A 24,134-nucleotide genomic window follows, 5' to 3' on the forward strand; every position below is an offset into this window, starting at 1 on the left:
ATTCTTTCTCAGATGGACTCAGGATCATTAGTAAGAATTTTTAAAATGTATTTTAGCTGTAAGGAATATAGTCAGATATCTTTTTTTTTTTATAGTCAGATATCTTTAACAAATGTTTTGCAATGCTTATGTAAAAGAAAATGTGTTTCTGGTTTGATTATATTGTTAATACTAGGTATTAGAATATAATTAGTCTTCAAAAGGAAGCTAAATACACGGAGTCATTCAACAGAATAAACAGATAAACATACTATAAGATGACGAGAAAGAAGTATTAAAGATGTTACTGAAGTCATTTTTACATTATAGGATTCTAAATCATTTAAATTTTTTTCCTATGCTTTCTAAAAATTGGCATGAACCATATATTACTATTTCCTTAATTATAAAGCAGTTAAAATTGTATTCAAAAGAAAAAATTGATAGCAAGTCGAAGAGCCCACTTTAAAAGAAATAGAGTATGTGTGGGAGATTGTTAGGAGTAGGAAGTGAAAGCCACATATATACGTTTTTATAGCCTTTTCCTTTGTTGAATATATGAATGACCAACACTTTCCTGATCTGATGGTTTCAGGGATGCCAGTAAAACTGTGAGCAGCCCACCGACCTCCCCAAGACCTGGCAGTGCAGCAACAGCATCTGCATCTACAAGTAATATCATACCCCCAAGACACCAGAAACCTGCAGGGGCTCCAGCAACAAAAAAGAAACAGCAACAGAAAAAGAAGAAAGGTGGAAAAGGTGGCTGGTGATTAAAGCATTCTTGTTTTCAGGCTATTTTTAGTCTCGCTGACACTAGGAACACAATAAAGGTAACACAGTAAGAAGCACAGAGCTACTCCCCTCTCCCATCCCCCCGTTTTCATGAAATTATTTTCTTGCACATCCCCCAGGAAAACATCTTCCTCAAACTCTGTCTAGTCAGACTTGGCCTACTTTACCATCCAGCTTTGCACAAATGATAAGGACTCAAAATTGGGCATTTTTCCACCTTGATCTCTGTTGCATTCTTTCTCTTTGTGTGCTGTGATCTGGTGTTTTTTTTTCAGTTTCACAAACAATGCATGTTATCCAGAGTTTCCTAGGATCTAAACAGAAACTACTTCGGTTTCAACTAGAGTCTGAAGATACTTGTTCATATCAAATCCCACTTTAAATTATGTCTTAGGAGGCCTTAGGAGACTGAAAGTGGAATCTTCTGAGCATTCCAAATAGCTGCTTAGAGATATCATGTGATAAAAAGGGACCTTATTACACGCTGGTGTTCTTCACTTCATTACATGAATGACCACAGGAAAACTAAAGTAAATGTCATCAGTTTTAACCATACATCCTGTCATGTGATCCTGGAGTATGGGATACCGAATACACATACTATATAAATAGTAATGAAATGTGTGTGTGTCATATATACACACATATACACATATATATGAATTAGGACTCCTCTGCACCCCGTTTTGTTTTCAGATTATGATAACATTATGCTGATTTAGCATTAAAGAACTCAAGGAAAATGTAGCAGTGTTGCAAGAAGTTGACTCTGAGACCCAGTGTTCTGAGGTCAGATGGGTTTGGAGTGTCTCAATCAGAAAGATTTCATGGCCCTGTCAAGAGCATGAACATTGACTTCTGAGGTAGAGGGGAAACCCTCCAGAGTTCAATAGTGGGCATTATTAGAACTTAACAGAACTGTTTGGCCCCATTAACAGATACTAAAATGACTCGCCTTCATCATTTGGGGTACAACTATTCATTACCCTTCTCAAAGTAATGAAGTATTGTACATTCAGTCTGGTGTCAGTGTTGCTCTGGTCTTCTTGCTTGCAAGCCACTTTCCCATTGAACAGCTCTGAGACAGACATGCTGGGATGCCCACCCTTGTTAGTATTCATTTTGTACTGCCCAAGATAGCATTGAATTTAGACTTTAAGTATTTCCTTGTGATCATATTACTTCATCCTTGTTAATAAAGTGCTGCTGTGTTGGACTCTGAACATATCTATCGAAACTTCTTCAAAGATATATTTTAAAAAGCTTTCTTCCTTTACAAGAGTAAGAAATGTGGTGCTGCCTTTCTGTTGAGCATAATCAGAATCTGCAGTAACATATAAATGAGACCCTCAGATATGAATGGTTTATTATGGCATAATACTTTTTGAGAATTATCTTTTGGTAAGAGTGATATACTTAATCCTTCTGAATATATACCCCATTACAGGAATAATTGTTCATAAATTTGTTATTCAAGATTCCATTAAATTTCTGTGGTGAAGGATAATCATTTTTGGGTTAACTGAGCTATAGAATTTTGGTGAAAGTTACCCATCATTGAAAACTTTGACCCAAGGCACCAAGAGTGAAATACATTTCTCTATTTGGTCATTGTAATTGCTAGCCATTGTTATTACCAGTCATTACTAAGCAACTGAGACCTCAGTTTAAGTCATAATTGTCAAATGAAGTATAAACATCTACATTAATTTTCTAGTAACTATTTCTTTTGGACAGATCTTTAATCAATGACATATATACTGTGTGTGTGTGTGTGTGTGTGTGTGTGTGTGTGTGTGTGTGTGGTACATTTATAAAAGCCAATATGGATACATCTATTCACTGTGGTACATTTTAAAATAAAATATTCTAGCAGTGAGTATGGATTAAGGTGTTTTGGGTGTTGGCATCTTACTGGGGACTTACTTGGTATACCTAAGAATTTTTTAGGCGGAATATCTAAAATTGCTTCTTGCCCCTCCTGCAGAGCTACAAAACTAATCTGATGGGACTAAGAGAAATTAGTTGTAATTTCACTGACAATTCGTGATGTTTATATGTGTCTATAAACAAATTGAGGAGTAAACAATTTTTAAGTTAGTATAAGCACAGCATTTTCAAGGCTGCTTGTAAACTTAGATCACTCGAAAGTCTATTTGAACAGTGGATCTGATGAGGAAAGTCTGTTTATTGCATTAAGATAATTTCCTTAGATTGTGAAATATATTCTTGAGTGCAGTTTAACAAAATAATAAAAAGAATTATCCATAACAATAAAAATAAACATCCATACACTTAACCAGTTTAAGAAGTGTCACACCACCTTTGAAAAGCTCCGTGGGTACCTGACATGAGAACATTGGGTGGTGACCATTTTGTTTAGCTGTAGTTTTAATACCCAGCATTACTAGGATCCGTGTTACGGGTCGACTGCTGATTTAATCTCCAGGTAATCTTTGTTTAAGCTACATGTAGCGGGAATTTAAGATAAGGCAACCGTTCCAGTTTTCTCTTTCCTTAAGGCTCCTGGATAACAGCCTCTAGGCTCTCCTAATGCGTTAACACTAGACGGAGGGCGGGAGGATAGCCAACGCTACTGGCCGGGAGAGGCGGGGGTCCGTGTTGCGGGATCCCAGAGGACGGGGGACGCCCTGGACCTTGGCTCAAGGGTTCTTCCCGTGGGAGGCAGGTGGGCCGGCGGCTTTGGGATGATGTGGGAGAGGTGAGCCGCCAGGACCTGGGCCGGCCTCGGAGGCCTGAGACACCGCGACCGACCCCAGGGGATCGTGCCGTAGTGCGACCTCCCGAGGAAGTGTCGCCTTGGGCGCTTTTCCCGGCCCGGGAGGTGAGCCCCGCGGGGCTCTCCCGCCTCCCCGGCGGCTGCCCCCCGCCATTCCCGGGGTCGGCGCTTCCTCTAGCCCCGCCCCCCGCCCCCGCCCCGGATTCGGCGAGCCTGCGGCGCCGCAGCCCCCGCTAGCGGGCGGGAGATGCCCGGCGGCAGCCCTGGGAGGGGCCTCGCCGCCTAGTGACCGCGGGCCTGTCTGCGCCGCGGGGCCCTACGTCTCCGCCCGCGTCCGCCGCGGGGTCACACCTGCCGGGACCCAGGGCCCGTCCCCCGCGCGCGGGCGCGCCCTCGGAGGGAAGGGAGTTAGGGCGGTAAGGATGGAGAAGGGGAAGAAGAAGGGGAAGGAGCCGGAGAAAGAGAAAATTCGGGAAAAAGGAAAGGAGGAGAAAAAGAAGGAGGTGGAGAAGGAGAAAGTGAAGGGAAAAGAAAAGGAAAGGGGGAGAGACAAAGGGAAGGGGGAGAAAAGTAACGGTAAAGAGGAGGAAAAGAGGAAAGAGCGGGAGACGGTGAAAGAGAAGGAGCATCCTAAGGGGACAACAGAGGAGACCGAGAAGGACAACGGCGCCTTGGCGAGGCCCCCGCTGGAGCCGCCGGTAAGGGGCCGGCGCCGGCCGCGCGGGAGGGAAGCGGTGTCCCCGGAGGATGGCAGCGGCGGTGCCCGGCCAGCTCGGCCAGCTCGGCGGGACCCGCGCCAGCGCCTTCCCCGGCCCCCCGCCCTGCCCTCACCCCGCGCCCCCCGCCCGCCCCGAGACGCCCCCCCCAGCCCGAGGCGCACGCCCGCTCGGTCTGAGCCCCTTCCCGACACTGCGTCCCGGGGCACGACCGGCAGGGTTCCGGGGTTCGTGCGCTGTGTTTTGGGGCCGGACCTCCTCCGGGGTCACTGCTTCCATTGTTTTTCGGACCAGCAGCGCCCAGAGGAATGGTCGCCAGGTTATAGCGGAGACGCCTCGGAAACCAGGCCCCGCGATCACAAAAAGACACCTATTGTACTACTTACACGAGGTGCCCAGAGCGGTCAGAATCGCGTGGAGTAGAACTGGTGGTTGCTGGAGGCTGAGGGTGGGGTGGGGGTGGGGAGAATGGGGGAATTAGTGACTACAGAGTTTCTTACAAGATGAAAAGTCGTGGAGATGGATGGGGGTGGTGGTTGCACAGCGTTGTGAATGTATCTAATACCACTGAATTGTATGCTTAATAATGAGTAAGATAGTAAATTTTATACTATGTGTATTTTACCAGAGTTAAAAAATTGAGGGGGTGAAGGATAAAAAGGGAAAAAACGGACATTGTTTGGATCAACTTAATAGGCTTCTTGCTCCTGGTGTTCCTGAGCTCACAGCTGCTTTCAGGTTCTAAACAATTTGAATTATTAACTCCTATTTGATCTCTGATAAAACACAGATTATTATAGATCCAGGTATCATTAAAAGAATGACTTTTGACAGGGAACATTGGTGTTCAAAATCACAAATTGTGTCAGGACTTTTGGCTTAACCATAATCCTAGTTTTTCTTAAGAGATGAGAAAATGTATTTTAGCCTGCGTGTTGCTAAAAAAAATTAAGTAAAATGACAAACATCAGTGACTGTGGAATTTCTATATAGGCTAGAGAAGGGACAGCCATGTGGTTGGAAAGAGTAAGGAACGGTTTTTACTCATATTTCATAGGATCTCAGATACCATTATTTTATTACCACTGAGAAAAAAACAGGCTGCCAATCAAACTATGACATACTTGGGTAGCTCAGTGGGTTAAGCATCTGACTCTTAATTTTGGCTTGGGTCATGATCTCAGGATTCTGAGATCAAGTCCACCTGGGGCTCCCAGCTCAAGGGGAGTCTGCTTGAGATTCTCTCTCCCTCTCCCTCTGCCACTCCCTCCACCCTTGCTCTCACAAGTGCATTGTCTCTCTCTCTCTCTCTCTCTCTCTCTCTCTCAAAAATGACGTACCATGAATTGTAAAATCCTCATTTCAGAGATGTTAAAATAGGGGGAAGAGTGCATCTTGGAGTTGATGAAATATGTTGGGGTAGCCTTGAGTGGAGCCATTGGTGGAGACAGTAAGGAGGGGATAAGACGTGGACCTTACAGCCATTTTAAGTCATTCTATGAAGTATTCTCTGTCCATCAAGTTACTCTTCCTCGCCATCACACTCCCAGAAGGACACTATAACATCTAGATGCAGATGGGAGGAAATGGGGATGGAGATAGGAAATAACTATAGAACTACCATTTGGTTTAAGAGGCATTAAGAACTCCAAAAACAAACATGTACTTTTTCTAATTCTGTTATTCATGAAACAGTTTTCATAAATCACATTCTCTATATAAGACCCTATTAGACCAGACCTTCAAACGTCTTACTTTCACATAGATCTTCTTTTCTTTTCTTTTTTTTTTTTTTAAGATTTTATTTGTTTATTCATAGAGACACAGCTAGAGAGAGAGAGGCAGAGACCCAGGCAGAGGGAGAAGCAGGCACCATGCAGGGAGCCTGATGTGGGACTCCATCCCGGGTCTCCAGGATCACGCCCTGGGCTGCAGGTGGTGCTAAACCACTGCACCACCAGGGCTGCGCTAGATCTTATTTTCAAAAAAAGAAAATGTGGGACAGTGAAAAAAAATTCACTTTTTGCCAGAAACCCAGTCTAAGTCTCATGTCAGCATTTAGTGTTCAAGTATAAATGTAAATGATTATTGTTATTTCTAAACCAATGTCAAAGACAATTGTGTTTTGTGCATGAGAAACATCTTCAATAGGCAGTTTGGGAAGTAGAATTCTTTTTTAAAAGATTGTATTTATTCATTCATGAGATACACAGAGAGAGAGGCAGAGACATAAGCAGAGGGAGAAGCAGGTTTCCCATGGGGAGCCCGATGTGGGACTTGATACAGGGACTCTGGGATCACAATCCAAGCCAAAGGCAGACGCTCAACAACTAAGCCACCCAGGTTCCCGGGCAGTAGAATTTAATTCCTGTGGCAAATCTGACTAATGTATTGTTGGTCATTTGTTACTGTTCATATTAAATTTTGCACACTAAAAGCCACCTTTCTGAGCACTCTGAACTTTTCATACCAGCCCAGCTTTCTTGTCTCTCAATCACCTGTCCTAAAAATTTCTAGTTCTAGTATGTTGATGGAATGCTTCTTCTTAAAGCTTATGTCAAGTTCAACAGATTTAACATCAGGTTCTAAAATAAGTGTTCATTTGTGATTGGAACCGATTTAACAATTTCTGTAACCTTAGCCCTTTTCATTTAATCATGATATTTATATTAAAAAATATACAAGGGGAATCTTGCCCTAAAATCTTTTAATCTAGTTAGTGATCTAATTGGCAAAAGAAAACAGATCAATAATATGAGACCTTAGATGCTTACATGCTGAATGGCATAGTTAGTACTTGAACCTTAGAAGTCCCAAGATCCCAAACAAAAAACTAAATTCTGGTGCAATCCCCAGTGGATATAAACTCAAGAAGCAAAGTGAAGTCTGAAAATTGATCTTGTAATCTATGGTACCTCCTATGATATATATATATAGACTATATATAAAGCCTATATTTGACTGATTATCACCTCTCTAGTTGGAGGATGGAGGGGTGTGGTATGATTAATACCACATAACTAATGGTTGATTATAAAATACAAACTGGATCTATTAAGTTTTTTTTAAGTGAGCTCTATGCCCAATGTGGGGCTTGAACTCATGACCCCAAAAGCAAGAGTCCCATGCTCTACTAACTGAGCTAGCCAGGTGCCCCTAGACATGTTAAATATCTCATGAAGTTTTGCTCTGGTTTTGTGAAGTTTTGCTCTGGTTTACAATTCCACAATTATTATTGTGTCCTAACACAGGCAAGCCCACTGCCAGGAGCCAGAAGCCAGGAAAACAAGGCCCTGGTTGCATAGGTTTATTGATTTGCCTTTTGTTTTCACAGGAGAAGAATAAGCAGATCCTTGTGTTGGGCCTGGATGGAGCAGGAAAGACCAGTGTTCTCCACTCTCTAGCTTTAAACAGAGTCCAGCACAGTGTGGCACCCACCCAAGGTTTCAACGCAGTATGCATTAACACTGAAGATAGCCAAATGGAGTTCCTGGAGAGTAAGCCCTCCTTCTCATTAGTAACAGGAGAGGGGCTCATCTTGTTATACCATAATGCAGAAATACTATTAGCAACATTGCACCCTTATGAAAAAGTGACACTGAGTCAGGTTTCCCTATACTTTTGAATGCATATATAGTTTAATAGAGCAGTGTGGAGGAAATAACCCTCTATTCTTATTTCCTCCTTTTTACAGTGCTGGCATAAAAGGGAGCTAGCTGCAAGAAAGGCTGTAAGCACTCCCACCTATAATAGCCTCTCTCTTCCCTTACTACCTCCAATAAACATTCAATCTAAATAAATACAGCATATTTCTATAAATAAGCCCCAAACCTCTTTTTGTAACCAGAGGGCAGCCCAGACGTCCCTACACTAAAGTAATTCTGGAGTTGTCATCTTTCTAAATACTGCTCTTCCCCAAAGTTGCATTAGATTCTGTTCTCTTTACACTCTCTCCTTGGATGATTTTATCGATCCTTATTGGCCTTAAATACCATCAATATGCTAATGACTCCCAAATTTATCTGTCCAGCCAAATATCAGCTGACATCTTCATCTGGGTATCTAATTGGCCTCTCAAACCTAAAATACTCAAAATGTTTCATTTATCTCCATATCTGTTCCTTTCCCTATAATCTACTGGTCAGTAAAGGGCTCCTCACCTATCATGTTACTCAAGCCAGAAAACTATGAGTCACCCTTGATTTCTTCTTTTGCACCCCCACCTCCACTACACAAACAAAACACTATGAATTTTTCTACCTCTAAAACAAATCTTAGATTCATTAATTATATTCTTATATACTGTACCTATTTGAGTTAAAACCTATACCATCTCTCACTTAGATTACTGCAATCACCTTTTTATTTTTGCTTTCATCCAATTAAAAAAAGAAAATATGGGCAGATAATTTGGTAAATGTGTAGGCAAATCTTTCAGCTAACAACATTATTAGGAATAGAGGTTTTAATTTGTTCAGAAGATGTAGAATAAATAATAATTTTAACCAAATAGCTAAGAAAATAGTCTCAAAATATAAAAAGTGAAAAGAAAAGAAGGAAGGAATGAAGGAATGAAAAGAAAGGAAGAATCCAGCTTGGGGAAACAAATGGACATATCTACCATTGGAGTGAGAGATTTCAACATATTGTCAATTATTAATAGAATCAAAGAGGAAAAAAATCAGCAAAGATACACAGAATCTGAACAAAAGCAACAAGTTTCACCCAGTGGACAATATAAGATTGCCCTCTTAGACAATTTTAGTTACATCCCAAAGCTAAAATACATGTGTTCTCAAATACTCATGGAACACTTACCAAAAATGACCACCTAGTGGACCATACACCAAGTCTTCAATTTTTTAGAGAAGGGGCATCATACAAACCATGTTGTTTGACTACATTGTAGTTAAGTTAGAAGTTAATAACAAAAAGGTAAAAACCCCTATATGAGTGAAATGTCATGTGTCACAAAAAAATGAGGAACAACTCAAATGTTCATTCATCCTTAAACTAAATATATTAAAACTATATGACTTAGATTATACAACATTCTTTTAAAAAGTTAATAACACAAAATACTTTTTAGGGAATTAGCCTAGTTCTGTAAAAAGGAAACAAAGGACAGGCAAATCAAGACCCTTTCCTGGTAGTATTTTAAATGTTTTGTTTAAATTCCTAAAATAGTGGTCTTGAAAATTTTCTGTAAAGGGTTAGGTAGCACTAATTTAGGCTTTGGGGACCACATGGTCTCTATGCAACTACTAAACTCTGTTGTAATATGGAAGTGGCCATAGACAATATGCGAACAAGTCCATATGTCTGTGTTCTGATAAAACTTTATGTTGTAGACACTGAAATCCAAATGCAATATGATGTTCACATGCCATGGAATTTACTCTTTCTTTTTTCCCTGAAAAATCCATTCTTTGTCCATGGGCTACAAAAACAGGCAGCGGGCCAGATTTAGACTGTGGGCCATGGGTTGCCAACCTCTGGTCTAGGAGAAAAATAAAAACTCAGTTCATTGTGTATATGTTATTATCATTACCAGTAAGTTTCTTCTGGGAAGAATCAGCAAAATGAAATAACCTAAAGGCATTTTTTTCTGAGGCAAGTATTCCTTAATGCCTACAGGATCATATTAACTCTTAGTGCAATGTTAACAGGATAAATTAGTTCTGGGATTTTGACAAAGGAAAACGATTGTGCAAGTGAGGCTGGCCAGTGAATTCAGTCCATTTCAAATTTATTTTAGAGAAAGATGTGTTTTAACCCACCACCTTGAATTATTTTAGTAACCTACTCCCATTTTCTGAGCTTAACGGATAGACAGCGGCCCACATGGCCGATGTGTGTTACAGACCAGAAGGTGAGTGTCTAGTGTCTTTATGCTGATCCTTTGTGTTCCAGAATGATTAGACCACTTATGGAGGGTAGATATTTCTGCCAGCCAATTTCCCCAGTAGCATGTCTCCAGTCATTCTCAGAATTGGATACACTCTAACACAGTGGTATTTTACCAGAACACCTGTCCGGTGTTTGGAAGTTATCTAAAAGTGCCTTTCCTGCCTCCTTAGTGGATGCTTCTACAATGTTTTTGGTGTCTTCTTTCTCTACTCTTCTCTGTAGTTGGTGGCAGTGAACCTTTCCGTTCTTATTGGGAAATGTACCTGTCCAGAGGATTGCTGCTGATCTTTGTGGTGGATTCAGCAGATCACAACAGATTGCCTGAAGCTAAGAAACACCTTCATCAATTAATTGGAACAAACCCAATCCTTCCTCTGGTTGTGTTTGCAAACAAACAGGTAAAAATCTGTGCAAATATAACTTGTACTCAATAGTTTTATTATTAATAAAGAAATGTCTACCTCTAATACCTAGATATTTAACAATATGCAATACATTCAGTTTAGTTTATACTTGTTAGATCTACTGAATTATAAACTCCCTGAGAATAAAGACCATTATTCATCTTTGTGTCCCTTATAATACCTGGTATACTGAACCAGCATAGTAGAAATTCAACAAATACATGTTGAATTTAATTCAATAAACATTTACTGATGGTTGAATTGATTTCAATAAAATATTTGAGTGTCTACCATATGTAAAGAAATAGTTTGTTTTAGATCAGTTAACCTGACCTGAATTTATTTCACACACATAAACAATGTTAAACAACCATGGAGAAATTGGAACCTGTACATTGTCATTGGGAATGTAAAATGGTGCAGCCACTTTAGAAAACAGTATGGCAGTTCCTTAAAAAACTAAAATTAGAACTCCCATATGATCCAGCAATTCCACGTCTAGGTATATACTCAACAGATTTGAAAGCAGGAACTCATATTGATACTCCTACATCCATGTTCACAGTAGAATTATTCATGATAGCCACAAGGTAGAAGCAACCCAAGTGTCCCTCCATGGATGAATGGATAAACAAAACATGATATATACATACCATGGGATATCATTCAGCCTTAAAAAAGGACATTCTGACACATGCTTATAATATGGATAACCTTGAGGACATTATGCTAAGTGAAATAAGCCAGTAATGAAATAACAAGTATTGTATGATTCTACATTTATGAGGTACCTGGAGTAGTCAAATTCATAGAGACAGTAAATTAGAGGTTACCAGGGAATGGAAGGAGAGGAGAAGGAGGAGTCATTGTTTAATGGGTACAAAGTTTATATTGGTGATGGTTGCCTTGTGGGAAGGAGGGCAGCCCAGGTGGCTCAGCGGTTTAGGGCCACCTTCAGCCCAGGGCATGATCCTGGAGACCCAGGATCAAGTCCCACGTCATGCTCCCTGCATAGAGCCTGCTACTCCCTCTGCCTGTGTCTCTGCCGCTCTCTCTCTCTCTGTGTCTCTTGTGAATAAATAAATAAAATCCTTAAAAAAAAAAATTGGGGGAAGGAGAAATGGGAGTTATTTTGTTGGTATAAAGTTTCAGTTTTGCAAGATGAAGACTTCTGGAGGTAGATGCTTGCACAATACTGTGAATATACTGAACCATACACTCATGTATAATGTGAATATACTGAACCGTACACTCATCATGGTTAAGGTGGTAAATTTTGTTATGTGTATTTTGCCACAATAAAAAATCAAAAAAACAAAACTTTTATAACATTGTGATATTAAAGCCCCTCTTTCAGTTGCTAAGATTGCCAATCATTAGGGAACTTTATTCTTCCACTACTTCTAAAGGAGAATGTTTATGGCTGTAAATTAAGTAATTACAAATGATGACTTAAAAGAGGGCGTGTATTACAGTCCAGAATAGAAGCTAGTCCAGCAGATTATATTTAAAATAAGGGCTGGAGCTTTGGTTTGTTTTGTTTTAAACTGGAACATTTTAAATACAAAAAACTACAAAGACCATGGTACATGTAAGTGAGCTGTATAGTATTCCATTGCATGAATATACCACAATTTTAATGTTTTCTTGCTGGGTATTTTGTTTTTTTTTTTAATTTTTAGTATTTTTTTATTTTTTTAATTTTTTGTTGGTGTTCAATTTACCAACATACAGAATAACCCCCAGTGCCCGTCACCCATTCACTCCCACCCCCCGCCCTCCTCCCCTTCTACCACCCCTACTTCGTTCCCCAGAGTTAGCAGTCTTTACGTTCTGTCTCCCTTTCTGATATTTCCCACACATTTCTTCTCCCTTCCCTTATATTCCCTTTCAGTATTATTTATATTCCCCAAATGAATGAGAACATATAATGTTTGTCCTTCTCTGACTGACTTACTTCACTCAGCATAATACCCTCCAGTTCCATCCACGTTGAAGCAAATGGTGGGTATTTGTCATTTCTAATAGCTGAGTAATATTCCATTGTATACATAAACCACATCTTCTTTATCCACTCATCTTTCGATGGACACCGAGGCTCCTTCCACAGCTTGGCTATTGTGGCCATTGCTGCTATAAACATCGGGGTGCAGGTGTCCCTGCGTTTCATTGCATCTGTATCTTTGGGGTAAATCCCCAACAGTGCAATTGCTGGGTCGTAGGGCAGGTCTATTTTTAACTCTTTGAGGAACCTCCACACAGTTTTCCAGAGTGGCTGCACCAGTTCACACTCCCATCAACAGTGTAAGAGGGTTCCCTTTTCTCCGCATCCTCTCCAACATTTGTGGTTTCCTGCCTTGTTAATTTTCCCCATTCTCACTGGTGTGAGGTGGTATCTCATTGTGGTTTTGATTTGTATTTCCCTGATGGCAAGTGATGCAGAGCATTTTCTCATATGCATGTTGGCCATGTCTATGTCTTCCTCTGTGAGATTTCTGTTCATGTCTTTTGCCCATTTCATGATTGGATTGTTTGTTTCTTTGGTGTTGAGTTTAAGAAGTTCTTTGTAGATCTTGGAAACTAGCCCTTTATCTGATACGTCATTTGCAAATATCTTCTCCCATTCTGTAGGTTGTCTTTTAGTTTTGTTGACTGTATCCTTTGCTGTGCAAAAGCTTCTTATCTTGATGAAGTCCCAATAGTTCATTTTTGCTTTCGTTTCTTTTGCCTTCCTAGATGTATCTTGCAAGAAGTTACTGTGGCCGAGTTCAAAAAGGGTGTTGCCTGTGTTCTCCTCTAGGATTTTGATGGAATCTTGTCTCACATTTAGATCTTTCATCCATTTTGAGTTTATCTTTGTGTATGGTGAAAGAGAGTGGTCTAGTTTCATTCTTCTGCATGTGGATGTCCAATTTTCCCAGCACCATTTATTGAAGAGACTGTCTTTCTTTCAATGGATAGTCTTTCCTCCTTATCGAATATTAGTTGCCCATAAAGTTCAGGGTCCACTTCTGGGTTCTCTCTTCTGTTCCATTGATCTATGTGTCTGTTTTTGTGCCAGTACCACACTGTCTTGATGACCACAGCTTTGTAGTACAACCTGAAATCTGGCATTGTGATGCCCCCAGATAATGGTTTTCTTTTTTAAAATTCCCCTGGCTATTCAGGGTCTTTTCTGATTCCACACAAATCTTAAAATAATTTGTTCTAACTCTCTGAAGAAAGTCCATGGTATTTTGATAGGGATTGCATTAAAAGTGTATATTGCCCTGGGTAACATTGACATTTTCACAATATTAATTATGCCAATCCATGAGCATGGAATATTTTTCCATCTCTTTGTGTCTTCCTCAATTTCTTTCAGAAGTGTTCTATAGTTTTGAGGGTATAGATCCTTTACCTCTTTGGTTAGGTTTATTCCTAGGTATCTTATGCTTTTGGGTGCAATTGTAAATGGGATTGACTCCTTAAGTTCACTTTCTTCAGTCTCATTGTTAGTGTATAGAAATGCCACTGATTTCTGGGCATTGATTTTGTATCCTGCCACGCTGCCAAATTGCTGTATGAGTTCTAGCAATCTTGGGGTGGAGACTTTTGGGTTTTCTAGGTAGAGTATCATGTCATCAGCGAAGAGGGAGAGTTTGACTTCTTTTTTGCCAATTTGAATGCCTTTAATGTCTTTTTGTTGTCTGATTGCTGAGGCTAGGACTTCCAGTACTATGTTGAATAGCAGTGGTGAGAGTGGACATCCCTGTCTTGTTCCTGATCTTAGGGGAAAGGCTCCCAGTGCTTCCCCATTGAGAAGGATATTTGCTGTGCGCTTTTCGTACATGGCGTTTAAGATGTTGAGGAATGTTCCCTCTATCCCTACACTCTGAAGAGTTTTGATCAGAAATGGATGCTGTATTTTGTCAAATGCTTTCTCTGCATCTAATGAGAGGATCATATGGTTCTTGGTTTTTCTCTTGCTGATATGATGAATCACATTGATTGTTTTACGGGTGTTGAACCAGCCTTGTGTCCCAGGGATAAATCCTACTTGGTCATGGTGAATAATTTTCTTAATGTACTTTTGGATATCCTATTGGCCAGTATCTTGTTGCGAATTTTTGCATCCATGTTCATCAGGGATATTGGTCTGTAATTCTCCTTTTTGGTGGGGTCTTTGTCTGGTTTTGGAATTAAGGTGATGCTGGCCTCATAGAACGAATTTGGAAGTACTCCATCTCTTTCTATCTTTCCAAACAGCTTTAGGAGAATAGGTATTATTTCTTCTTTAAACGTTTGATAGAATTCCCCTAGGAAGCCATCTGGCCCTGGACTTTTGTGTCTTGGGAGGTTTTTGATGACTGCTTCAATTTCCTCCCTGTTTATTGGCCTGTTCAGGTTTTCTATTTCTTCCTGTTCCAGTTTTGGTAGTTTGTGGCTTTCCAGGAATGCGTCCATTTCTTCTAGATTGCCTAATTTATTGGCGTATAGCTGTTCATAATATGTTTTTAAAATCGTTTGTATTTCCTTGGTGTTGGTAGTGATCTCTCCTTTCTCATTCATGATTTTATTAATTTGAGTCTTCTCTCTCTTCTTTTTAATAAGGCTGGCTAATGGTTTATCTGTCTTATTAATTCTTTCAAAGAACCAACTCCTGGTTCTGTTGATCTGTTCCACAGTTCTTCTGGTCTCGATTTCGTTGAGTTCTGCTCGAATCTTTATTAACTCTCTTCTTCTCCTGGGTGTAGGATCTATTTTCTCTTTTTTCTCTAGCTCCTTTATGTGTAAGGTTAGCTTTTGTATTTGAGTTCTTTCCAGTTTTTGAATGGATGCTTGTATTGCGATGTATTTCCCCCTTAGGACTGCTTTTGCTGCATCCCAAAGATTTTGAACGGTTGTATCTTCATTCTCATTAGTTTCCATGAATCTTTTTAATTCTTCCTTAATTTCCTGGTTGACCCTTTTATCTTTTAGCAGGATGGTCCTTAACCTCCACGTGTTTGAGGTCCTTCCAAACTTCTTGTTGTGATTTAGTTCTAATTTCAAGGCATTATGGTCCGAGAATATGCAGGGGACAATCCCAATCTTTTGGTATCGGTTCAGACCCGATTTGTGACCCAATATGTGGTCTATTCTGGAGAAAGTTCCATGTGCGCTTGAGAAGAATGTGTATTCAGTTGAGTTTGGATGTAAAGTTCTGTGGATATCTGTGAAATCCATCTGGTCCAGTGTATCATTTAAAGCTCTCGTTTCTTTGGAGATGTTGTGCTTAGAAGACCTATCGAGTATAGAAAGAGCTAGATTGAAGTCACCAAGTATAAGTGTATTATTATCTAAGTATTTCTTCACTTTGGTTAATAATTGATTTATATATTTGGCAGCTCCCACACTCGGGGCATATATATTGAGGATTGTTAAGTCCTCTCGTTGGATAGATCCTTTAAGTATGATATAGTGTCCCTCTTCATCTCTCACTACAGTCTTCGGGGTAAATTTTAGTTTATCTGATATAAGGATGGCTACCCCTGCTTTCTTTTGAGGACCATTCGAATGGTAAATGGTTCTCCAACCTTTTATTTTCAGGTTGTAGGCATCCTTCTGTCTAAAATGAGTCTCTTGTAGACAGCAAATAGATGGGTCCTGCTTTTTTATCCAGTCTGAAACCCTGCACCTTTTGATGGGGTCATTAAGCCCGTTCACGTTCAGAGTTACTATTGAGAGATTTGCTGGGTATTTTGGATTATTTCCAATCGTTTGTTGTCATAAACAGTGCTACAGTGAACCTTCATGTATGTGTCTCTTTGTAGATGTATCTCAACATTTCTCTAGTGCATACATCTATAAGAGGAATTGCTAGGTTTTCAGATTTTTACATATTCAGTTTTACTAGATCTTACTAAGTTGCTTTCCAAAGATATTGCACCAATTTATTTTTCCACCAATGAATATGACAGATTTTTGCAGCTCCACATCCTTCTCAATACTTGATATTGTCCAACTTTTTCATTTTCACCAATCTAATAGAGCTAAAATTTTAGCCCATTATTCTAATTTGTATTTCCTTAATTATTAGTGAGCTGGAACCTCTTTTCAGGTGTGCATTGGTTATTAGTTTCAAATTCATTTCTTTCTTTGAAACTAATTTCCACATCTGTGAATTATCTTTTATTTATTTACTTATTTTTAGAGCGAGAGAGGGAGCATGAGAGAGGAGGAAAGGGCAGGGGAGAGGGAGAGAGAATCTCAGGCAGGCTCCATGCCCAGTGCAGAGCCTGACATCAGGCTCAATCCCACAACCACAAGATCATGCATGACCCGAGCAGAAATCAAGAGTCAGTTGCTCAACTGACTGAGCCACCCAGGTGCCCCTGTGAATTGTCTTTCAATATCTTTTCCCAAATTTCCTTTAGAGTGTTTATTTTTTTCCTATTTGATTTGTAGAGGTCTTTATCTTTTGAAAGAAATAATCCTTTGTTGTTTATATGCATTACGAATATCTTCTTCAGCAACTTGTTGGCTATTATTTTACTTTGCTTATGGTTCTCTTCTTTATATACAGCTTTCCATTTATTTTTTTAAACACCACATTTTAAAAATTTTATTTAATTCCAGTGTAGTTAACATTACTTTCATGTTTATAATATAATGATTCAGTAGTTCCTTATATTACTCAGTGCTTGTCAAGGTAAGTATACTCTTAATCCTCTTCACCCATTTCACCCATTCCTCCCCACTCACCTCCCATCTGGTAACTGTTTGTTCTTTATAATTAAGAGTCTGTTTTTTGGTATGTCTCTTTTTCTGTTTTTTTGTTTGTTTGTTTGTTTGTTTGTTTGTTTGTTTTCTTTTGTATCTTAAATTTTCCATGGAGTGAAATCATATGGTATTTGTCTTTCTCTGTGTGTATGTGTGTGTGTGTGCACGTGCGCACACACCCACCACATCTTTAACCATTTTTGATGGATACTTGGGTTGCTTCCATAGTTGGACAACTGTAAATAATGCTTCAATAAACATAAAGGTGCATGTGTCCCTTTGAATTGGTGTTTTCTTATTCTTTTGGAAAATACCCAGTAGCATGATTACTAGTCATAGGGTAATTTTAATTTTATTTTTTTTAAAAGTAAACCTTACACCCCGTGTGAAGTTTGAACTCACAACCTTGAGATCAAAGATTGCATGCTCTACTGACTGAGCCAGCCAGGCATTCCTAAAATGAATCTCTTGTAGGCAGCATATATATGGGTCTCAGGCTTTTTTGGTTTGGGGGTTTTTGTTTTTGTTTTTTTGAAAGGGAAGGGAGGAGGGGCAGGAGGAGAAAGAATCTTAAGCAGGCTCCATGCCTAGTCTGGACCCCTATGCAGGGCTGCTTCTCTCAACCCTGAGATCATGAGCTGAGCCAAAATCAAGAGTTGGACGCTTAACTGAGCTACTCAGGCGTGCATGGGTCTTGTTTTTTAATCCATTCTGCCACTCTGTGTCTTTTGATCAGAGCATATAGTCCATTTATGTTCAAAGTAATGATAGGTATGTATTTTTTGCCATTTTGTTACTTGTTTTGTGGTTGTTTTTGTAGTTCTCTGATCTTCTCTTATTCTCATGTGGTTTGCTGGCTTTTTTTTTTAGTGATATACTTCCTTTCCTTTCTCTGTATTCTTTGCAGTATCTAAGATTTTATTTTTTATTTTATTTATTTATTCATGATAGACATATATATAGAGAGAGGCAGAGACACAGGTAGAGGGAGAAGCAGGCTCCATGCCAGGAGCCCGACACGGGACTCGATCCCGGGACCCCAGGATCGTGCCCTGGGCCAAAGGCAGGCACCAAACCGCTGAGCCACCCAGGGATCCCCTTTTTTGCAGTATCTATTACTGGTTTTTGATTTTTGGTTACAATTAGGTTTGTATATAGCATCTACACATAGCAGTCTGTATTAAATTGATGGTTACTTAAGTTTGAAACCATTCTTTCCTCCTCTCCCCCATGGATCCACGTTTAGGTATATGGTGTCATACTTTACATCCTTTTATTTTGTGAGTCCCTTGACTGATTTTTAAAAATCTATTTATTTGTATTTCTTTTGTGCTTCCTGCTTATCTTACTCTTACTTACTTTCCTTTCCACTCAAAGAATCCCCTTTAACATTTCTTGTAGGGCTCTATTCTGAATGATAGGTTTGTTGGATAGAATACTCTTGGTTGTAGATATTTTTCTTTCAGCCCTTTGAATATATCCTGCCACTCTCTTCTGGCCTGCAAAGTTTCTGCTGATAGCCTTATGAGATTTCTTTTGTATGTAACTGTCTTCTTTTCTCTTGCTGCTTTTAAAATTCTGCATCACTACTTTTTGCCATTTTAATCACTGTGTTTCTTGGTTGATTTTGTTGGGGGATCTCTGTGCCTCCTAGATCTGGCTATCTGTTTCCTGGCTTATATTAGGGAAATCTTCAGCTGTTATTTCTTTAAATAAATTTTTTTGTCCTCTCTTCACTATGTGCTTCTTCTAATAAGATCACTATAATGTGAATGTTATTACCTTTGATGAAGTCTCTAAGTTCCCTACATCTGATCTCATTTTGCACATTTTTCTCACCTGTATAGTTTTCCATTTTTAATAGTCTACTTTATCAGTGCCTTCTGTTGTAATTTGTATCTCTTATCTTCCTCATATTAATTAAACAGAGCCATTTGGTGTCTCATTTATAGCTTTTAAAAGTCATCTTACTGTTTTTACTCTTGTTGGAGTGATGACCTCTATTCTATAAATGCACAATATGCAAATATGAGATAAACATACTATTTATACATGATGTGCTTTTTTTAAAAACCACATTGACTTTTACATTTTTTTTAAGTAAATTCTACCCAATGCGGGGCTCAAACTCATGACCCTGTGATCAAGGGTTGCATGACTGAGCCAGCCAGACCCCTCTATCCCCAATGTGCTTTTATCACTACAAGGAACCTCTCTTTTTATCCAGCATTCTCCTCATTTTCTTCCTCTCCAATCAGTGAATTTATTACTTTCAGACATTGTCCACATATTACTGGATCCATTAACACTGTTTAAAGTCACTGTAGACTCTAAGAGTAAATGAATTCTGATCTTAGGCAATATATTGGGATGACCAACACCTTGAATTATCAACTGCAGCCAGATACCACCAGAAACATTTTTCTAGATATGTCTGAGGCAAGGGAAACAAGACAAAAATAAACTATTGGGACTACATAAAAATAAAAAGCTACTGCACAGCAAAGGAATCCATCAACAAAACCAAAAGGCAAGGGATGCCTTGGTGGCTCAGTCGGTTGAGCATCTGCCTTTGGCTCAGATCATGATCCTGGGGTCCTGGGATTGAGCTGCATGTTGGGTTCCCTGCTGAGCAGAGAGCCTGCTTCTCTCTCTGCCCCTCCCCGCTGCTCATGATCTCTCTCACTATCTCTCTCAAAATCTTTTTTAAAAAAAGGTAAATATTGATTGGGAAAAGATATCCGGCAATGATATATATTTGATAAGGACTTAATATCCAAAATATGTAAGGAACTTACACAACTCAACATTCAAAAAACAAGTAGTCCAAAAAAACAAAAAAACAAAAAAACAAAAAAAAAAAAACAAGTAGTCCAATTAAAAATAGGCAGAAGACATGACCAGACATTTCTCCAAAGAAGGCTTACAGATGGCCAACAGACACATGAAAAAGATGCTCAACACACCACTAATCATCAGGAAAATGCAAATCAAAACCAAAGTGAGATCTCTGTCACCTCACACTTGTCAAAATGGCTAGAATCAGCAAGACAAGAAATAAGTGTTGGTGAGGGTGTGAAAACAGGACACTTGTGCATTGTTGGTGGGAAAGTAAATTGGTACAGGCACTGTGGAAAACAGTATGGTGGGTCCTCACAAAATTAAAAACAGAAATAGTGTGTGATCCAGTTATTCCACTACTGAGTATTTACTCAAAACTAAAACACCAATTCAAAAGGCATATGCACCCCTGTGTTTATTGCAGCATTATTTACAATAGCCAAGATGTGGAAGCAACCCAAAAGCCCATTAACAGATAAATTGGGTAAAGAAGATGTAGTATATTTACATATATTGGAATATTATTCACCATAAAAAAAAGAATGAGATCTTACCATTTGTGACAACATGGGTGGACCTAGAGGGTATTATGCTAAGTGAAATGAGTCAGACAAAGACAAATACCATCTGATTCCATATATAAATGGAATGTAGATAACAAAAGAACAAACAAAAAGCAGAAATAGACCCATAAATATAGAGAACAAATTGATGGTTGCCAGAGAAGAGAGTGGTAAGGGAATGGGCAAAAAAGAGTGAGGGGGGAATAGGAGATACAGGCTTCCAGTTATGGAATGAATAGTCACAAGGATGAAAGGTACAGCACAGGGAATATAATCATTGGTATTGTAATAGCATTGTATGGTGACAGATGGTAACTACACTTGTAGTGAGCATAGAATAACATTGAGTTGTCAAATTATTATGTTGTATGTCTAAAACTAATGTAACATTGTGTGTCAACTATATTTCATTTAAAAAATCCTACTGAATATGATTTTGGATAAATAAAATAGAAATGGAAAAATGAAACCAGAAGCAGATTGACTACAGTGTTTAGAAAACTAATTAAGGTATTAGAGTGGATTAAATTCATTCCAAAAATTCTTTTTTGATGACAGCTCATAACTCCTGGTATAATTCTGCTGCCCTTTTTCTTTTTCTTTTGTAAGTTCTATACCCTATATGGGGCTCAAACTCACAACCCCAAGATCAAGAGTTGCATGCTCTACCAACTAAGCCAGCCAGGTGCCCCATTGCTGGTATAATTCTGATTAAAATTTTTATATTCAGACGACCACTGGAGTCATAATAATGGGGTCACAATATCCTCCACATTAAAATGGAGGTGGGATCATTGAGAGCAATAAATGAGAGTAAAAAATATATCTATCCAAAAGGATTGCAAAATAACCAGCTTTGTCCTATCCTTTTCTATTCTGGGTGAAGGATCTTGAAGCAGCCTATCGTATTACAGATATCCATGAAGCTTTGGCATTGTCTGAGGTCGGAAATGACAGGAAGATGTTCTTGTTTGGAACCCAAGTGACTGAGAATGGCTCAGAAATCCCTTCTGTCATGCAAGATGCCAAAGACTTGATTGCACACCTGGCTGCAGATATGCAGTGACCAAGCCCAGGCCCACTGTGCAGTTCTTGATCTAAATGTCACCAGGGAGTGTTGAATTACAGGTTTGAAGCCAAAGGTTTCTGCTGTCAAATAAAAAATAGGCCATTTCCTATTTTCTTAATGCGTGACATATATACAAAGATAATGTTAATTGATTAAGAGCCTATGTTCAGATTTTGAACTTTAAAAATATTGGTAAAATAATATATTTGGGGGATTTGAATTTTCATCAACAAAATTAAAGTGAACATTAAGCATTCAAAGCATTTGTAGTTTTTCAATGACATGAGATTTATATTAAAATATTTTAATAAACTACCTCTTTTCAAGTAAAAATCTAGGTGTTCTTCCTTAAGTAGATTTATTTAACACTGTAAGGAAAGAAATATCAAGATAAAGCAATGAGAAAAGTAAGCGGTATCAGACGATTATGGAAATATGAATTAATGGCATTTAGATACAGGAAAGACTTCTCTTTTAGGAGCCTGATACACTAGAATAGGAACACTTGGAGATTTTATTTTTAAAAACTTGGCATTTTGTTTTTATACAAAGATAAGCTTTCTTCAGAATTTTTTTAAAGATAAGGCAGATGACTGTTTATTTCATCTATTTCTTTTTAAGATTTTATTTATTTATTCATGACAGAAAGAGAGAGGCAGAGAGAGAAGCAGGCTCCACGCAAAGAGCCCAATGTGGGACTTGATCCTGGGACTTCAGGATCAAATCCTGAGCCGAAGGCAGACGCTCAACTGCTGAGCCACGCAGGCATCCCCACCAGAAATATTTTATGATAACTCTATTTACCTACAAACATGATAAAAATTCAACTTTTATCCTTAGCGTCTTGTCTTGATTTAAAAAACAAACAGGGCAGCCCCAGTGGCGCAGCGGTTTAGCGCCACCTGCAGCCGCAGGACATGATCCTGGAGACCTGGGATGGGGTCCCACGTCTGGCTCCCTGCACGGAGCCCGCTTCTCCCTCTGCCTGTGTTTCTGCCTTTTTCTCTGTGTGTGTCTCTATGAATAAATAAATAAAATCTTAAAAAAAAATAAAATAAAAAAACAAACAAAAGGACTTCATTTTCTAGTCAACATGTAAGAAGCTCAGAAGCTGCCACTCCATTCTGATGACAAGTGAAAAGCTAAACAGACTGAAAAATAAACAACTCTTCTAGGAGAACACAAGGCAAACTGCTGCTCCCAAGATTGAAGAGACCAACAAGAGAATACAGAGAATAACAACTTATTGGAACAGAGCTTCATGAGTGGAAACCAACTGTAGGAACCAGTGCCAGGGTAAGAAAACCAGAACTGTAATTGACAAATTGCTGGAGACTCAGATGGATAACTGCGTAAAAACCCCAGGGGATCCAGTCATAGTGGGGTCCCTACAATTTTGTGATATTTATCTTCAGGAGCTTGATGAGATTCCTGCAGCAAATATCAGAGAGAAATCCCCTGGTGCTTCCAGAGGAGGGAAAAGGGAAGCATTCTGAGATATACTAAAGCATTCTGGTTTTTTGTTTTGTTTGTTTAAAGATTTTATTTATTCATGAGAATACACACACACACAGAGAGGCAGAGACACAGGCAGAGGGAGAAGCATGCTCCATGCAGGGAGCCTGACGCGGGACTCGATCCCAGGTCTCCAGGATCACACCCTGGGCTGAAGGTGGCGCTAAACCCCTGAGCCACCTGGGCTACCCAGCACTCTGTTTTTATTAACAAGGCCTACCTTCAGGGAAAACTAGTTAACCAGAACCTAACCTGCTGGGGTATTATCAAACCCTAACCTAGGGAAGAGAAATACCCAACTCCAGCCCATTCCAGTCATCTTGTCCCACATAAGGAAAGACATAAACAAAAACATGCATGTGAAGTTCACAGTCCAGAGGCACAGGCTCACTGAAAGACTGAGAACAATCATAGAACTATAGAACACTTCTCCCCCCACACCTTATGACATTACTAAAGGTCTGTTTATAGCAGTTTCTTTTCCTTAGTACATCATTTTTGGCTATCAAGGAAAATTACAAGACATACTATAAGCCACTGGGTGGCTCAATTGGTTGAGTGTCTGACTCTTGATTTCAGCTTGGGTCTTGATCTTGGGGTTGTGAGATGAAGCCCCGTGTTGGGCTCTGCACTGGGCATGCAGCCTACTTAATACAAAACACAAACAAAAGAACAACCACACAGACATCAGAACCATATTCAGCATCAGAACCATACTCCAGTATGCAGAGATGTTGGGATTATCAAAACAGGAAGTTAAAACAACTTGATGATTAATGTGCCAAGAGCTCTAATGGATAGAGTAGATAGCATACAAAATCAGATGGGCAATGTAAGCAGAGATGAAAATTTTAAGAA

At 39.3% G+C, this 24,134-nt stretch overlaps 2 protein-coding genes and 1 long non-coding RNA gene across 4 annotated transcripts in view; 2 read left to right on the plus strand and 1 right to left on the minus strand.

The window, feature by feature from the left end:
- Nucleotides 1-1,997, plus strand: part of SRP72 (signal recognition particle 72) — a 29,801-nt gene extending 27,804 nt beyond the window's left edge. The window contains exon 19 of the mRNA XM_077848127.1: nt 575-1,997. Within this exon, the coding sequence (XP_077704253.1) occupies nt 575-752 (178 nt within the window). The 3' untranslated portion in view covers nt 753-1,997. The remainder of the gene's footprint in view (nt 1-574) is intronic.
- LOC144283683 (uncharacterized) overlaps nt 1-4,683 on the minus strand; it is a 20,681-nt gene extending 15,998 nt beyond the window's left edge. Inside the window, exon 1 of the long non-coding RNA XR_013352239.1 lies at nt 4,617-4,683. This is a non-coding gene — a long non-coding RNA (uncharacterized LOC144283683). The remainder of the gene's footprint in view (nt 1-4,616) is intronic.
- Nucleotides 3,937-21,870, plus strand: ARL9 (ARF like GTPase 9). 2 transcript variants are annotated; one of them, XM_077848128.1, is made up of 4 exons: nt 3,937-4,212; nt 7,565-7,727; nt 10,363-10,538; nt 21,579-21,870. In XM_077848128.1, exons 1-4 carry the CDS (start codon nt 3,937-3,939, stop codon nt 21,756-21,758), a joined length of 795 nt encoding a protein of 264 aa, XP_077704254.1. In that variant the 3' UTR covers nt 21,759-21,870. The 2 variants fall into 2 exon arrangements, with proteins under 2 accessions (XP_077704254.1, XP_077704255.1); XM_077848129.1 differs by lacking the exon at nt 3,937-4,212 and adding an exon at nt 4,468-4,621.
- Nucleotides 21,871-24,134: the final 2,264 nt, after the last annotated feature.

Source organism: Canis aureus, chromosome 14 (assembly GCF_053574225.1).
Source record: "Canis aureus isolate CA01 chromosome 14, VMU_Caureus_v.1.0, whole genome shotgun sequence".
Classification (NCBI taxonomy): Eukaryota; Metazoa; Chordata; class Mammalia; order Carnivora; family Canidae; genus Canis; species Canis aureus.

What these genes read in the sequence shown, in the direction of transcription:
- ARL9 (XM_077848128.1), top strand. Translation starts at nt 3,937, where the DNA reads ATGGAGAAGGGGAAGAAGAAGGGGAAGGAGCCGGAGAAAGAGAAAATT. An exon ending in CCAAATGGAGTTCCTGGAGA is followed by an intron (nt 7,728 to 10,362) that starts GTAAGCCCTCCT and finishes TCTTCTCTGTAG; the next exon opens with TTGGTGGCAGTGAACCTTTC. An exon ending in TTGTGTTTGCAAACAAACAG is followed by an intron (nt 10,539 to 21,578) that starts GTAAAAATCTGT and finishes TTCTGGGTGAAG; the next exon opens with GATCTTGAAGCAGCCTATCG.